Raw genomic sequence first — 17,434 nt, 5'->3', positions numbered from 1 at the left:
CGGCGGGCGGCAGGATGAGCCTGTCGCCGAAGGAGCTGTCGAGCCTGCTGAGCATCGTGTCGGAGGAGGCGGGGGGCAGCACCTTCGAGGGCCTCTCCAGCGCCTTCCACCACTACTTCGGCAAGGCCGAGCACTTCCGCCTGGGCTCCGTCCTCGTCCTCCTGCTGCAGCAGCCCGACCTGCTGCCCAGCCCGGCGCAGCGCCTCACCGCCCTCTACCTCCTCTGGGAGATGTACCGCACCGAGCCCCTCGCCGCCAACCCCTTCGCCGCCGTCTTCGCCCACCTCCTCAACCCCGCGCCCGAGCGCGGAGGCGACGAGGCGGAGCGGACGCCGCTCTCAGGTGCGTCCGGCCCCGGGGAGGGGGGGACGGGACACACGGACGGAGGAGCCCTCCCGGCGGGGACAGCGCTTGGGCGGCTTCCTTAGCGCTGCCCCGTCCCGGCTTCCCGCCTTGGGGATAAAAAGCCGTGGGACTCTTTCATGGGAAGGGTCCCTGGGCTTGATGTCGGGCCGGCCGCTTGGCCCCAGGCGGGTGAAAGCCCTTCCGAACACCCGCAGGTCGTCGGAAGCCTCCGACAGCTTTAAGGCTGTGAAACAGACCTCTTAAAGAAATACCTGAAACGCTTTGCCCCGCGTCGGTAAATACAAGCGTGACGGCGATGGGTAAACCAGTTTCTGAAAAAATTTGCTTTTGTCACTTGCGGTACGAATTGCCGTGTCTGGTCATACTTAATAGCTCACCGGTTGGCCAAATGGGAAAGCTCACCACTGTGACTGACTGAGCGTCTGATGTGGCGTGTCGAGACGCATGATCCCCATCAGTGTAACTCTGTATTGTCACAGAATGGTTTGGGTTGGAAGGGACCTCTAAAGATCGTCTAGTCCAACCCCCCGCATTTTACATCACTGCAGGAGCTGAGTAGGTAACAGCTTTGTATGTACTCGCAAAGACTCTTCAGCTGCACCGATCTTGCCTTAAGTAACGCGTGTGGTTTAGTTTTGCTTGCTCTACGTGAGGCATATGGCAACTATTAATGTTGCTGCCTTAAAAATCGAGGGTTGTTTTTCATTGTGTCTCCACAGGCTTCTTACCTCCCATAACTCCTCCAGAAAAATTCTTTCTTTCTCAACTGATGTTGGCCCCCCCTAGAGAACTGTTCAAGAAGACTCCTCGGCAGATTGCTTCAATGGACGTGGGCAACATGGCTCAGTCAGTGGATATAAGTGGGCTTCAGCTGGCATTAGCAGGTAAGGAAGATTTGCGGCTGTGGTCCGCTTATGAACGGAAATGCTAACTGTAATGTGGCTGTTGCCTGAGAAACGCTCTTGTCTATCCTAAGTACGAAGAAGGTCGAACTGTGCTTTAGGGTCTTCAAGCCCCTGTTCAAGCACGTAGAGAAACTTTAAGCAGAGATTATGTCTTAACTGTTTTATCCTACTTAACAAGCAGCTTTTTAAGCATATCTGTTACTGCATTAAACATGAGAACGTTTTGCAAGTATAGGAAGATTTTCATCTAAAACTTTGTGGGTGACTTTGTGTGTATGTATTTTTATCCCTCTTCACTCTTTGCAGTATTTCTAGTATGAGAGAACAGGCATAGCTGTCACACTGCCATGTACCGGTACTTCAGCTGTACCTGGCAAATTGGCTATGACAATTATATCTTCAGTTTTATAAAATAAAGTCAGATCTTACAGCGTTAGCTCAAGAGTGGGAAGGTGGTCTACTTTTACTAGATTGAAAAGAAAAGCAATGTGATGCTTATCGTTTAACAGGAGAAAAGGAGCAGGAACACTGATTGTTCTGGTCACGTTGACTGATGAGTCACAGCTGGAGCTAATCTGAAATAGAAAATACTCTTGGGAACAAGGAGCCAATTTGAACACTAAAAAATAGTGTTTTTTTCCTAGGTATGTGCAAATGGACCTGCTTGCTTGAAAACTGACCGTCCCACTTCTGTATCTGTACAATGTGGTTTATTGCTCTGAGGTCATCAGGCACTAACTAGGCTTTCTCTGTCCTGCGGTTCTATCTTGGTATTGTCATTTTTTCTGTAGAATCTGACATCGACTTGTTATGCTGTGGTATACTGTCCTTCATTCACAGTGTACAAATGTCCTCTGGTGTCCTTAGCTACTATTTCCAGACTGTGGTATCTTTTGAAAATGCAAATTGAATACCCTAACATACCATCACGGGCGAGACAAACCCTTCTGGTTCTTGTTCTGTTCATCCTGTCTGTGTTTTCTAGAGCACTTCAGTGAATTCAGATTTTGTGAAACTTCAGGTAACTTGTGGTTTTTACCATAAGGCATGTGTAATGCCTTAAAGAAGGCTGGAGTTTTTTTCATTTGTTTTTATTTGTTTTCTGCTTGGTACTATGTTTTCCTTCTGAACAATTTGTTCCTGTTAAAAATGAAACATGTAGGGAACCTCAAAATGGTAGTTGTATGGATGGGTATTCTAGGCCACGCATTTTAATTTGTCCTTTTTTAAAATGGAAGACACCGATGGCTTGAAGTACAATACAAAGTCATTAATGGTGCTTTGCAAAATTAAGCCCTGTAAGATGTGCTTTTATCATTATTTACATAATCCAGTAAACATGCATAATTAATTGCTTATGAACACTTGTAGGAGTTATGTAACAAAACAAGCTGCATCTGAAAAAACTTTCTGCTGTCATTCTCAGACTTCTTGCTGTAGCTCTCCAGAATAAATGTCTGCTTTCTAGTCACTTAAGAAGATAAATCTTTTGCTCTTTTTAATATTGTGATGGTTTTTGACAGCCTGTTTGTCATGTTTTGGAAGGTCTGTGAGGTTTTTGACAAGTCTTCAGTGTATTTCTCCAAATGATTCAATATGCAGGTTAAAGCTGGTGCAGGATGATGGTGCTTAGATAATGCATTTGCAGTGTTGTGTTTCTACCCTTTCCCCTCATGTTTCACGGAACAGGTGTAAGACTTGGTGACCCTTCAAAATTGTGGTCCCTGAGATGAATTCAGGGCTATTTAGAGCAGAATGATTTTGACTTGCTTTAGAATATACCTGCAAAATCAACTTAAATACTTTAGAAAGCATTAATTTTTTTTTCAATCGCTGTATCTATACCAATCCTTTTTGTGTAAAGGGAGGAAAAAATACTTGGCTTGTCTTCTGAACTTGAGCTCATTGTGACAATTCACTTGCAGCTGTATGGTGTTTTTTCTAGTTTTGGGGGTTTTTTTGCTTTTAGGGTGTCCGTGTCCTCCCCCCCCCCCCCCCCAAAAAAACCCAAAACCAAACCCAACCTAGAATGTCAGAATAGAGCATTTTGGGAATGAGTATTAAAACTTGCTTTGTTTTCTTCTCCCTTTGGTCTACAGGAAGTTCATTCAAGCGTCAGTCTCTCCCTATAACTTGGCTTTGTTGATCTGGTGTGTTACTGTATTAAAAATGTAATTTTCTCGTAGTTGCAGAGATGGGTCTTCTGGCAAAGTGGTCCTAACTTTTTGTCTGCTAAACCTTATTTGATCTAAGAGTAATTGACCTGTATTAAAGTTAAGTTTGTAATAGATTGTAGAGCTTTCCTTTAAGAATCAAAGAAAGTTTCTTTTTACCTGTAAAAAGAAGAAAGAATAGCTCCATAAGGGAATCTAAGTGCTGTTTTCAGATTAATTTCTTTAAATTTAAATGTCTTGGTTCAGGATGCTATATTCTTTCCTGTTAAATTGCCATGTTCCAATTCTTGCTTCTGCTTACCTGAAACTGTTGATCTAGCCCTAATTCTTGAAGCTGTGAGGGTGAGCTTTTGAGCTTCAATGCATATAGGGGCTTGTGCAGACTGCTAAAATCAGTGAATCGAGGGACTGTATCGTAAACTTTTATATTTCTAATTAAGCATCATTAATCATTTGAGATTATGAGGATACAAACAAATCAGTGACTTACTGACTGATGGATTTAAGTTCTAGACTATAAATGAAAAGACTTAAAAATGATGCCCAGTGCTTCCCCCCCCACCCCGCCCCAAACTTCATGTGTTAAATCAACCCTTCTGTTCAGTGGCTAAATGAAAGTACTCACAAGATGAGTTTCAAACAGTTTATAAAGTAGAAGACACATTTTATAAACCAGCTTATTTGGACTTTGACTTTAAAATTGTTTTTTTTTAAAATAACTAAAGAGTATGCTAGTTGTTGCCTTTAACAGAAAAACATACCCTGCTGTGCTGCTTCAGTGAGCATATATGCAAATGTTTGCATGATCTGAAATAATTGGATCAAGTAGGCCAGAAAGCCAAAAAAGAAGTTAGCAGTGGGTGGTGCTTTGTTTTGATGATCTTTTTGTCACTCACAGATTCAGTGTGTCTCATGGATTTGGTTGGAGTCATATGAAATAGTTCATAGGCGTGAGAAGCTGGGAAGGGTCAACGTGGTTGCACGAAAAGGAGCAAGCACACTTTGCTTAGAAGTGATAGGGACAGTACACTAAATCTGAGAGCACTACACTTAATTAGTCAGGAAAAGGAGTGGTGGTTAGTTTCATGTGGAACTTTTTCAAGGGATTCTTTGCATGGTACCAACAATTATGGACTTCAGATTACTTAAGGCTTAATATGCTCCTTGCTCTTCTATGTTAAAGGGCTGGGGGGGGAAGGTGTGTGAGGTGATGGTCTGTAGTGTTTTTTCTGTTTTTTTTCTGTTGAGTTTTTTTGCCAAAGCAATGGAAAACATCTCAAAATAGTACAGGGAATATAGAAGATCAGCCATTAAGTCTTCAGGTACAGAAGAGTTGTAGATTACGAGAGAAGAACAAGACAGAAAAATCTAACAGTGTGAATATTGAGCCCCATAGTTTCTTTCTGGCCAGTTTCTTCAAGTTGTCAGCTGTATATACTAACCTTAATATTATTTTTATGTAACTTGTTTATGGTCTGTAATTTGGCCTTTAAAGGGACACTTTCAGCTGCTCTCAGGTTTGTGTTAATGATGATGTATGTAGAATCACATAACCATTAAACTCCCATCTTTTTTTCACCAAGCACTTACAGCTTGACAGTGAATGCAAAAGTAGCTTACGCAATGCCAGTGAAATGTGTTGGACAAATTTGAATAGCTGAATTCAGGTCTAGTATGACCATTATCATTGCAGAGTCTGTAAATGTATCTGTGTAGATCTTTCACTTCCCTGCTCTGAGAAGAAATGATTGCAAAACTAGATACAGCATGTGAACTCTTTCAGGAGTACCATGTGAACCTACTAATGTGCTTTTAGATGCAGATTACATCAGTTACTTACCTTTTCTAAAGCCAAGACTACATTTCAGATTCGTTTCTTTATCTTCTTTATCCTTGCTGCATACCTCTGTCCCTTGCCTGTCAGCTGGCACTCTGAGTACTAGCTGCCTGACACAGTACTAAATTTCATGTTGATGTTACATCTTTTTTTTTTTTTAAAGCCAATTCTCCTCTAAAGCTGCTTGTTTCTCACTACCTTAGTATTCCAGGCACCTCTGTTTCAATTTTATGCTTTAATATTATGCACTGGCCTTCTTTCAGAACGTCAGTCTGAGTTGCCAACACAGAGCAAGGCCAGCTTCCCCAGTATTCTCAGCGATCCTGACCCAGATTCTTCCAACTCCGGTTTTGACAGCTCCGTTGCCTCCCAGATCACGGAAGCCTTAGTGAGTGGACCAAAACCTCCTATAGAAAGTATGTGCATTTTCACATCTTTGTTTCTGTAACTTATGATGTGCTATGTCATTATACTTTTCCAGATGAAATGTAATGTAATTCAGAAGTATTTCCAAGGTATGAAATGGGAATGAAGATGAATGAAGCAGTGCAAAACTGTGTCAGGCTCTCTCCAGATCAGACTTCATAGTGTTCACGTTTCCAGACTTTTAAAAATCTGGAGCCTGTCTTCAAGCCATTACCTGTGTCATCTGTTGGCTAAAACACTGTGTCTGATGCCCCTCAGGTCTTAGTCCCCTACACTAAGAGCTGCATTGACTGTTAACACCTTCCAAAGAAGCAGTTACTGTGGAAGGAAAAAAGACCATAGAATCAGTAACTTAGTGATCTGAATCAAGAGGAAAAAACAGGCTGATGTAACAGCATCACTAAAAATCGGAAATAAATGTTTTTCTGGGAGGCAAATAAGATTGTAATGCTGTTCTCAGTGTTATAATAGCTTAAAGAAAGGGGGGCTTTGTGGGTCATCTTTTTGTACTGATGTAAAACGGAATACCCGAAGCTTAAAAAAAAAAAAAGTTTCATGTTGTTGCCATTTCAGGTCACTTTCGACCAGAGTTTATTCGACCACCCCCTCCGCTCCATATATGTGAGGATGAACTGGCATGGTTAAATCCAATAGAGCCAGATCACACAATTCAGTGGGATAAGTCAATGTGTGTTAAGAACAGCACTGGAGTTGAGATAAAGAGAATCATGGCAAAAGCTTTTAAAAGTCCCTTGACTTCCCCACAGCAAACACAGGTATTGTGCACTTTTCTGTTGAAAATTATTTTCTAACAAGCTAACTCATGTGTTTTTTGAAAACTTGGATCACTTTCACTGATCTGTGTTTGGATTCAGGAAACTCCAAGGACTTTAAATTGTAAAAACCCAAGAGTTTTGACTTGGGTTTGCATGAATAAGGAAGAAATCTTTAAACTTCATAGCATCGACTGGACATAGTTACAGTTGATCAATAAGTGGCACCAATATTCTTCTGCATGGAAAAATCTTCTTATAACAAAGTTGTTCATGCTTCTGTGGAAGCTTTTGATAAGTAATTATTTCAGAAATGCCAACACCGAATATTTTTTTTTTCTCAGTTTGATAGTATTACCCCTGATTTCAGTGGGCTCTTCTGATAATCATTATGCTAGCACTATAGAATATCCTTTATTTGAAGAACTTTTTCTGACAACAGTGAACTCAAAATTGAGGTTTCTTTTTGCTGGACAGGAAACTAAAGAAGGCTGAAACTTTTCATGTTTTTTTTTCCTCCCTTCCTTCCCACCCACTGATGAAAGACTACTAAATGCCTTATTAAAGGTTTTATGGGCACAGTTGCCTTTACGTAGACATTTTAAAGTATACCTCCAATGTCTTTCAATAGACCCTGATCTAGGGTTATCATTCTCCTGTAGCTTAGATGTATTATAGCAGTTTCTTCAAGTGCTAAGGTGAATAGTTAAGGAAAAAACCCCCAACTGAGGTTTTTTTTTTTTTTCTTTGCAGCTCCTTGGAGAACTGGAAAAGGACCCCAAGCTTGTTTACCATATTGGTCTCACTCCTGCCAAATTGCCAGACCTGGTTGAAAACAATCCTTTAGTAGCTATAGAAATGTTGCTGAAACTGATGCAGTCTAGTCAGATAACAGAGTATTTTTCTGTCTTGGTCAACATGGACATGTCCTTACATTCAATGGAAGTTGTAAATCGGTGAGTTCTATCTCACATCTAAGAAGGTTTCCTTAAGTATGTAAAATAACTGAACAGTTATTAAGTCATTGTGAGGCTGGCCACAGGGCTGTATTTGGATGCATTCCAAAGACTGCCAAAAGTAACAGGAATTGAAGAAATGACTAGTCAGATTACAGTGAAGGAAAAGAGTATCAAACTGTCATACACTTTTCAATTTCTCAGTGCTTTTTGTGGTGTTTTTTAATACTTTTTTAATAAAACTTAGTGTGCTTTGATTAATCCTGCAGAGGAAGAGTGCTGTGGATTTGTCACTTTCTATGACTACTGGACTGCCTAAGGCTTTACTTGCTTTTTGTGTAGTTCCTTATGGATGATGCCTGTAGTTAAAGAAAAAAACCCTCTTATTTTAGTCCAGATGAAGTTTGCAAAGTTAGCTTTGGGTTTGTAATAAAGAATTGAACCTCCCAAACATCCTCAATCCTAAGTTCAGAGAACACTGCCAATTTTTAAGTTCCTTTTTACAGCAGTGCCATTTAAAAATATTACTGTAATGTTAACAGCTTCCTATTAGCAGTAGCAAAAGTGCAACTTAATAGGAAAAAAACCCACAATTGCCCAGCAGAAAGATGTGATGGTGGAGGCATACATGTTATTATATAAAATGATAAATAATTAATATAAAATATTTTGTTTTAATGGACATAAATAATATTTTATATTAACTATTTATAACCTACCATATTTTACCATATTAGGTGTGGTAAAAAGCACACTTCTCTTGCACAGGTGCTATGCTGGTTAATCTTTCAGTCCCTGCTCCAAGAATGGAGAGGCTTATTCAAAGAAAACACTGTGTTACTCTTTAATATTAGCAAAGTGTTTCTACTTTGAAAAGAATGGGGAAATACATATTGTGTTGTGGATAACTTTAACTGGAGTTGATAATTACTAGAAAATCATTTTATCAAACTGTTTGATATGTTCAGCTCAAAACAGTATTTAAAATGGTTATTACTTAAGGGAGTGTCACTGCAATCTCTAATATGTCTAAACTTTTATTCAGACATCAGGTTCCTGGTTACTATATAAATTTCACTAGCAAGTATGTGTCCTATGTCCCAGGAAGCCGCAAGTTTAACTGACTTCCAAAATGACCACTTACTGAATGTGTACGGTTTTGTCACTGTAGTGACTGTCACTCCCTCTGAAGAGTATCATTCTTTGATGCAATAGTTCTCCAATTCTTCTTAGTAAGAAGCTTCTGAGATTATCATGCATCATTAATCTCCAGTTAACATTTTAATTTAGTCAGGGTCTCTTTTATTTGAGCTGTAGATATTCATATTGTTTCAGTCCCTAGGACTAAAATTTGGATCTGAAGGAACTAAGGAAACTGATCTTTTGCTGTAATAAAGGAGTTATTCTGGTTGTATGCTTAAGGAAAGAGTTCAGCATCTAGATTCAGTACCTGAAATTCAAATATGAATAAGCAAAATTGTATTGCAGTGCTTATTGCAGAAGCATCATGGTACTTGGACAGCTTTGGTGCTTCATGCATAAATTGGGAACTAGTATCATTGATTCATTTCTGTAATATACAGCAGATGTTTGTAGGTGTGTCAAATATACTAGAAACCCAATCTAACTCAGCTTCTGTACTGTGTCAGAGTTTAAAAAAATGTTTTGGACTCTTAATGAAGAAATTAAAATTATTAGAAATATTTCTGTGGAAGCTGTCAGGAATCAGCTCTGTATGACATGACTGGGAATAAACTAGTATCACAGGTCTAACTCATCTGTTTTGCAGTGGAATCACTAGATTCATAGCTTCATAAACCACTGGATATTTTTAATTTGAACAGGCTTACTACTGCAGTTGATCTCCCACCTGAATTTATTCATCTTTATATCTCCAATTGTATCTCCACCTGTGAACAGATTAAAGACAAATATATGCAGGTGAGTACTTTAGTAAATTGGTTAGGAAAAAGGGTCCCATATATTGCTCTGTGTACCATATGCTGAGGTTTTATAAGCCTGATACAATAACTTAATCCTGTCTTACTGCCTCTTTATTTCAAAGGCATGGGTATTTTTTTCCCTAACACACTATGCAGTTCTTCATAGTGTTTAACAGATGTTTCTTCACCTTTTTATGAGACTTCACAGGTAATTACTGTTCCCTGTTTTTCTGTAGACATAATACACTTCTCCCTGGCAAAACTGCAGTTTTATGTGGCTCGGGTCCTTATATGCAAAAGGTTTATCTGTCACTCACTTTGACTTTTCTTCACCCCCAGCGTTGTTTGCTTTCTGCTTAGTTTTAAGCTTCAAGTTTCTTTTCTGTACAAGCGTGCCCACCACTTCCAGACCTTTGAGGTAGTGTTACAAAACTCAGGTGGAAGTCTTGCCCTTCCATCGTGACCTACAACAGCTTGCAGATATCCTCAAAGAACTAAAAACCTTCTGTTTTCTGTCTTTCTAACACCATACTCTCTGCTTCCCAAGCCTGTCATAATTCCTCAGTATCAGCATGCAAATTGTAGCCACTTCAAGGATCTTTACCCCCTGGGGAGGTTTCCACACCTTTGGCATGCCAGGTTGTCTACATGCTGTGTGAGGTACTTCCTTCTATCCTAAACCAATCTGTTGGTTTCATCAAGTGCCCTGTAGAACTTGCTTTCTTGGGTACATCATTGGTAAAAAGGAGTTCCATGTTCAGTTTACCCAAGGCTTTGTGAATCTTGACCAAGTCCTGCTTCAGCTTTTTCCTCTCAATACTGAAGGACTGCAACTTCTTTAGTCTCTTGCAACAAGGCAGCTATTCCTTTTCCTTAAGCTTTTTTGGTGTCCTTCTCTAGTGCCTTCTCTAGCTCTACTATATCCTTAAGCTGCAGAGACAAAAATTGCGTGCAGTACACAGGATATGGGTGCAATGTGGTTTTAGATAGATAGCAGCAAAAATCTCCCTGTCTTGTTCTCAGTACCCTTCCAGATGATGACTAACCATTTGTTATCTTTTGGTGGCTGCTGATGCTTCTCTGCTTTGGGACTCTGCCAGATACATATGCGTGGCTTGATCTGTGACCTGCTGAATACCCGTGCCTGTTACATTTAGTAGCAGAATAGGAAAATAACAGCATACCTGGGCTGCAGCTGCAAATATGCCCACAGGGTGGGATGCTGTGTTCAGAGGGGCTGCTGAGGGCATATAGCAGCTGTGCTTCAGGCACATGGGACAAAAAAAGAACAGAGGGTCAAGGAACACATACTGATCACCAAGTAGCGTGCAAAACTTGAGATCTAACATGTTAATACTGTGTATGAGGCCTCACAGCACCTGAGACACAAGATGTTTTGTTTGAAAAGCATGGTACAAAAACACTCCTATTGGAAGTGAAAGAGGCATGATCCTCAGAGACTGGGATTCAGCCAGTATCTTGCATTTGTACTTTTGTTCTGAGTTTCAGTGTTCCTCAGTTATTACAGTTACTCCTGTAACTAATGTGTGTTGCAGAGAATGTGATGCCTTTTAATTGCAGTGAAGGAAATAACTTGTTCAGTTTCTGAATTCTGTTGGTATAGGTAGCAAATTTTGTAGTAGTAGGCTCAGTTCCTGTAAAAATAGTTAATAGCTTATTTTCAGTGTCAAATAATCTAAAATACTTGGACACTTAATCTATCAAGTCCCCTCAGTTCTGTCTGATAAACATTGTTCATGTATATAGTTGCTTTTAGAGAAAGGTTTGGGTTCAGCTCTTTCTCACAATGTGAAGTACGAGACCACTTTAATGGTAAAGTAAGATCTGCTTTTGTCCTTGAAAAATGCACTCTGTATAAAGTGAATGATTAGTGACTGGATCTGCGTATGACAAATTGTACGTGCCAGTTCCTAGGTCTCCGCTTCCCAACTCCCAGTGTGCTCTTCAAGGTGTTACCTAAGCAGCCCTTAGTAAGGGAGAACACTTCTGCAATCCCATCTTTTCACTGGATCAGGTGGGAAATGAGCCATGAGCTCTGAGGCATGTTCTTGGATTAGGTGTCCCTGGTACTGTCTTTCCTTCTAAGAGAGCAAGAGGGTCATGTGCTAATTCAGCAATAAAGCGCTTCTCACGAAGCAAGTTTGGGATCAGTTCTGTTGCTGTCGCTTCCCATCTGGAGTGCCTTAATCATGTGGTGACTGGGGAATTTTGAGATGTGAAGCTTGTTCATTTTTCTTTATGGTCTTACTGTAGAAAATAAGACTAAGCAAGACCCTAGTGATGACATGATCTTAAGCTATGATCCCATCTCTCTGACTTTATTCAGAGATGATGTAATAAAGAAATTAAAAGTACAGCGTGTAGGTAGACCTGGAGCTTAATTTGTGCATGGGATCAATCTTTGGAAAGCTCCTGTATCCAGAAGTATAGTACTATAAAGCAGAGGAATCCACTTTTTAAATAAAGTAGTATGGGAGATGGAAGAGTAGGGGCAGCACATACAGGGCTTGGGAACAAGTTAACTGCTGAAGCTGAATTGCTCCAGAAATGCCTTGGTTGTACTGCTGAGGGCCAACAGTCCTTCAGCTGGCTTGCTTGCAAATATTTATTTGGATCATGAAACCGTGTCTCTTCTGTTTCAGAACCGCCTGGTACGTCTTGTTTGTGTCTTTCTTCAGTCTTTAATCAGAAACAAAATTATTAATGTACAGGACTTGTTTATAGAAGTGCAAGCATTCTGTATTGAGTTCAGTCGGATACGAGAAGCAGCTGGCCTTTTCAGATTGCTGAAGACACTAGACACTGGGGAAAATCCATCAGAGACAAAAACATCAAAATAAAATCACTGTTACTGGCAAAAAACCCAACCCTGCCAGTGTTCTATGCCAATTAATTGTATATTTTAAACTTAAATCACTGGATTAATGATGTAATACATTATAAATAGCATTTTATGCATTTAAACAATAAATAATGCTTTTTCTGATACACATGCTTGAGTTTGTGAAATGTGTTAGGCCTTGCACTTATGCTGGTTTTGATGATGGGTTAAACTCTGTATGTCATATGCAAGTCCTGAACTACAGGCTCTAATTCCAGAGAGAATGTAAATGATACTTGCTGTTTCACAGCAAATTTAAGTATTAATCTGGCACTCATTGTGTGTCCAAAACTGTGAATAACTAAAGTCAACTTGTGTCAAGGTAAGTAATTTCAGTTCCTGTTTGCCTTTTCTTTACTGTATAAGAACTTCTAGGAGCTGGATACAACTTCTAATAATGCATGCTGGTTTTGGTGAGTAAGGGAAAGTCTGTCTTGATTAGAAAAAGCTAAGGGCTTATCTTTATGTGGCAGAAATGAAGTGTTGGGTGCTGCAGGCTCAGAGCGGTACTCTTTTCAAAATCACTGGCCTCACACCATCAGTAGTTGAAGTACCACACCTACTTCATGCTTGTAAGAATGTTTCACTGAGGAAAGATGGTCTCAGTTCTTCCATAAAAACCCCAAGTCGTGAGCATCTTCTCACTTCAAAACTTGCACAGGCAGTTGCTCTGTGGCTACCAAAATTAAAATAGCCTCTTCCTTCTAAAGCATATATTTAGAGTACCATTCAGGTGTTGGATGCCAGGTGTTGGGGAAACTGGGGAGGGAGTCTGCTAAAGTATTATTTTAAGCTGATTGTAGAATAGCTGCTGTTACTTAAGCTTGGAGACTGAAAAGGACAATAACTTGAAAAGCTAGCTCGTTCTCATTTAATGCTGCTTGATAAATGAAAGCTGCTTTAAGTCTGCATCTGCTTCTCAAATTTTTATGAAGTACAAGATCAATAATGCAAGGTCAAGACTGTCTTTTTGGCTTTCTCTTTGCAAGTAATTTAAGTTGCTAAATTGCTTGGATTGAAAATCCCATTGATCTCTCATCTCATGCAGCATAGTCTTTTGGTAAGAAGTTCTGTGAGAAGTGTTCGCTAATCATTAGGGGTTAGACTTGTATAGCTTCCCAGAGTTAAGAGGCATTAGGCCAACTAAAGTAGCATTTATTTAAGGTCTGTTCCAATGCTAGACATTCCTTGTAAAAGAAGATCAAGATCATTGCTGTAAGTAATTGTTAGCAGCAACAGTTAACCTAGCTTTGTGCTCTAAATTTGTACCTTAATGCTTGTACTTCAACTGTAGTAGATGTAAAGTTGACTATCTTCTATGTACTAGTACTGCTCTTCAAAAACATGGCTAAAACCCCACTTTATATAGATTTTTAGGCTTTTGTTTGGAACTTTAGTACTACAGCATATGACAAAGTAATAGGCTTCATCAGAAAACTGATGCCCACTGCTTCAAGGCATTATGATTTATTTACAGAATTATTTTAAAAGAATTTAAGCCTTGCAGAAAAAAAAAAAAGGTTGCTATGATACTATAGCAAAAGCCTAGCTCTTCTGCCACTTCATGGTATTTGCTTGAGTTATACTGACATCCATAAATCCCCAGATTTGTCCTCTAACTATAAAAAAAGTTTTATGATTTTATCATGAGTACTTCTGTAGTATATTAATTTCAAAGCCCTGTGCATTGATGAAAACATTCAGACTTGTTACTGAATTTGCTGTACACTTCTGCATTGTTTGCTTGTTAGGGAAGGGCAAGCCCTGCTTTCCCAAATTTGTCTTGGGTTTACATGGCAAGTTTGGGGAGGGAGGGGGCTGCAGGGTGGCCAGCTGAGGCCCTTGGCACCTCTGCAATAACCCTGGAGCAGTCTGAACCCCATGGAGAGGATCCACACTGGAGCAGTGCTTGGAGGGCTGCAGCCCCAGGGAGGGAGCTCACAACGGGGCAGGGGAAAAGGGTGAGGAGGGAAGAGCAGAGACCAGATGTTACAGACTGACCACAACCTTCCTTCCCCTGCCACTGCTCACAGGGAAGGGAGAGGTAGAAGAGTCAGGAGTAAAGGAATGAAGCTGAGCCTAGGAAGAAGGGTAGTTTCAGTTTTGTCTTTGTTTCTCACTATCCTACTCTATTTTTAAACAGCAATAAATTAGTTTTCATCAAGTCACATCTGTTTTGCCAGTAACTGTTTCTTATCATGACCCATGACTTTTTCCATCTTATTTTCTCCCTCCTCAATAGGACAGGGGGAAAGTGAGAGCAGCTGGGTGGGCATCTAGCAACCAACCTACATGGCAAAAACTCCACAATATGCTGAAAGGATCTCCCCCTTAGCTACCCAGCATGAACTTGTTTTGTGCTGAGTAGCTCAGATCCATTTACAGAAGTGTAGCAAAGAAAACAAAACCCCTCAAGCTTCTCAGACATTGCTTTTTAAAAGGTCTGTATAATTTATTATGGAATTTGAGCTTTTAACCACTAAGTTACAACAACAATGCATAACTTGACATTCTTACAGTTGTACATACACAATGGAAAAGACATAGCCCAGTGCTTAATCCAAACAATGCAACCAAGTTAGTACAAGGTTACCATAAAAGACAGTCAATTGTGAATAGCTGCTGACAGACTGGCAAGTTCAAATGGTTCTCTGCAGTTATTTTTATAGTAGAAGTAACTGGCTTCAAAGTTTTGGACTTAAGCTTCAGACTAACAAAATGATGCGAACTCAAATTATTTTGCTCTTCTGAATTAAGAAGGATATGCTCATTTAAAAATGCAGTATCATTACCATGTTTCAGATGGTGAAAAGTAGCTTCAGATCCAATGGAAGTACAATGGACAGTTTCCAGGCAATGCATTCGTCACACAAACACATGCAATTATAGAGACATTCTACTTTTAAAACTTTCTCAAATTAAGTTTTGCAATACAGCAGGATATCTGAGGAGAGAGATCAGGACCCATACTGAACAAAACCAAAAGCCTTCAGCTTGATTTGTGCATGTTTAATCTACAGTTCCAATTACCAAATCTTCACACATCACCTATGAGAGAAAAGAACACATCTAGTAAAGATCAGTCTCAAGGAGAGAAGACATGTTACAATTTTTACGGGCATTCTGGTTAAAAATAAAAATAATATGCTGCTGCCATCTTCCATTTCAGGAATTGTAATTCACCATGGCACTATTTTAAAACTGCATCAAGGGGAGAGTCTTGCTCTTTCCTCCTCCACCCCAACTCCTCATCCCCTTAGCCCAGCTCAAACTCAGTTAATTGCACAGTAAGGATATTCAGCTTCCTGGCTTGTTAAAATACAACTTTGATAGATTTAATTTTCTGCCACTTAAGCTGAACTAGTTCATCACATACTCTTAATCTGAATGGGAGGCAGAGCAAAGTAAATAGAGCAGAAAAGAAAAACCAGAAAGGACCACTCTCTTCTTGTAACAGCAAGCTATTAAATCAGTCCAAGCCATTGTGCAAAGTCTCGCCCAGCCTGGTGGCTGCAGGGAGACAAACGGTAGAGAACGTCTCTTGTGAAGCTGCCAACAAAATTTCATTCACTCAGCAGCCAACACCAAGAACTCCACTCCCTCCAGGTTAACCCGATGAGATATTGCCAGCTGACTCCTCTACTAGATTTCAGTTCCACCTCTCTTTGTAGAGCTGCAGAGTCAGTATGTTCTTATTGATCTCAGTATCTTCATCCAGCACAGAAAAACTGCATTCAGTGCCAAGTGCTGAAAATCAAACCAATGAAAACTACACATGCAACCTCTCCACAAAACAACCCCACCAAACCAAAAAAGCACCCCCAAAAACCCACCCCAAAAGCAAACACCCCCCCCAAACACCCACCTAGCCATCACCACAATATCATTACTGGCTTCATTCAGGGTGCTAAAGGCTCTGTTGAGCAAGAATTCCCAGTTTTACCAACACTTGGGATGTTGATGTGTAACAAAAACGTTTGTATTACACATTGTGGCAACAACTGAAAAAATATTCCACAAATTCAGAATGCCGTTCTTAACCTACTGGTGTATACTTCAAAGTACAGTTGGTAATGCCAACAGTAGTTGCATGTCTAGTCAGAAGTCTGCTTTTATGGGGCAGCTAAATCATCAGCCCAACCTGTTGTGTCCTATCTGTTGCCATCATCACGTAAAACCAACACCTTTCGCTTCTGATCGAGCTCATCAAAACTTGCAAGTATAGACACTGCCTCAGACATCCTCTGAACCACAGGGGTAACCACTGCTACACACTTGCTGAGCTCCTCTGCACAACCCAGCTTCGGCAAGAATATACTGGTGCCCAATTTATTAAGTTGGCATGGATTAAAAGCATTCTCACTGTAGTTAAATTATCCTACAACTCCTCTGGCATACCTCCAGAATCTAGCACTAATTACTGGCAACAGGTTACTGGTCTACATTCACATACTCATGAGGCAGGGGAGGTGCGAGGGGCAGGGGGAAGGAGTTACTGCTATCTAATCAAACTCCTCCAGTACATGCAAAAGATCTCCTCCAAGCACTGCTTAGAGCCAAAGAAGAATCCAGTCTACGGGTCGTTAGTAAGAGAAAATCCAAATTTTCTAATTAAATTGGTACTGCAGGTAATTAAACTCACTATTAACATGCATTTATATCTGAAATGTCTACGGTTCATTTTTGCTTGCTATGAAGTCTGAAAGCTGAAGCTGGTTTAAACAGTTATTTACTATCAAGTTTCCAGTTTGGCATTTGTAGACTATTATTAATAAACTAAAATTTCTGAACAAAGAGGGACCTCTAGTTTTCACTTTAAACACCAGTCCACTTTGACATGTTCATAGCTCCTTTTAAAATCACTTTAACTTTACAAATTTTCTTGCTAACAGTAACACCAGAACTAACGAAGCCACACCAATGAACACAATACTAACAAAACTTATTCTACAACAATAACATCCCCTAGTCCTGCTAGGGATTTTCCCCAATTGATATATTCAACTTCACCATTGGGGGGCTGTCCACTTCATGTGGGCAGTGTGCTTCAGCTTTGTATAGCCATGTCACATGAATGCCTCTAACAAGAAACCCTCTGCCTGATGACAGCAAAATCTGACAAAGGGACAAAGGTCTCCGAGACAAGTTCCTG

The 17,434-nt window shown here is 40.1% G+C and overlaps 1 protein-coding gene across 1 annotated transcript in view; it reads left to right on the top strand.

The window, feature by feature from the left end:
* The window catches only part of CNOT11 (CCR4-NOT transcription complex, subunit 11), a 12,493-nt gene extending 102 nt beyond the window's left edge, over positions 1-12,391 (top strand). Inside the window, exons 1-7 of the mRNA XM_010575721.1 lie at positions 1-342; positions 1,086-1,250; positions 5,546-5,698; positions 6,282-6,484; positions 7,235-7,437; positions 9,282-9,378; positions 12,044-12,391. The exon at positions 1-342 is cut by the window's left edge and continues 102 nt beyond it. Coding sequence (XP_010574023.1) covers positions 15-342; positions 1,086-1,250; positions 5,546-5,698; positions 6,282-6,484; positions 7,235-7,437; positions 9,282-9,378; positions 12,044-12,241 — 1,347 coding nt within the window. The 5' untranslated portion in view covers positions 1-14 and the 3' untranslated portion in view covers positions 12,242-12,391. The remainder of the gene's footprint in view (positions 343-1,085; positions 1,251-5,545; positions 5,699-6,281; positions 6,485-7,234; positions 7,438-9,281; positions 9,379-12,043) is intronic.
* The last annotated feature ends 5,043 nt before the right edge of the window (positions 12,392-17,434 follow it).

This window comes from Haliaeetus leucocephalus, unplaced genomic scaffold, assembly GCF_000737465.1.
Source record: "Haliaeetus leucocephalus isolate CR32 unplaced genomic scaffold, Haliaeetus_leucocephalus-4.0 Scaffold495, whole genome shotgun sequence".
In the NCBI taxonomy this organism is placed as follows: Eukaryota; Metazoa; Chordata; class Aves; order Accipitriformes; family Accipitridae; genus Haliaeetus; species Haliaeetus leucocephalus.
Note: the sequence above shows the minus strand (reverse complement) of the source record. Positions and strands in the feature narration are given on the sequence as shown.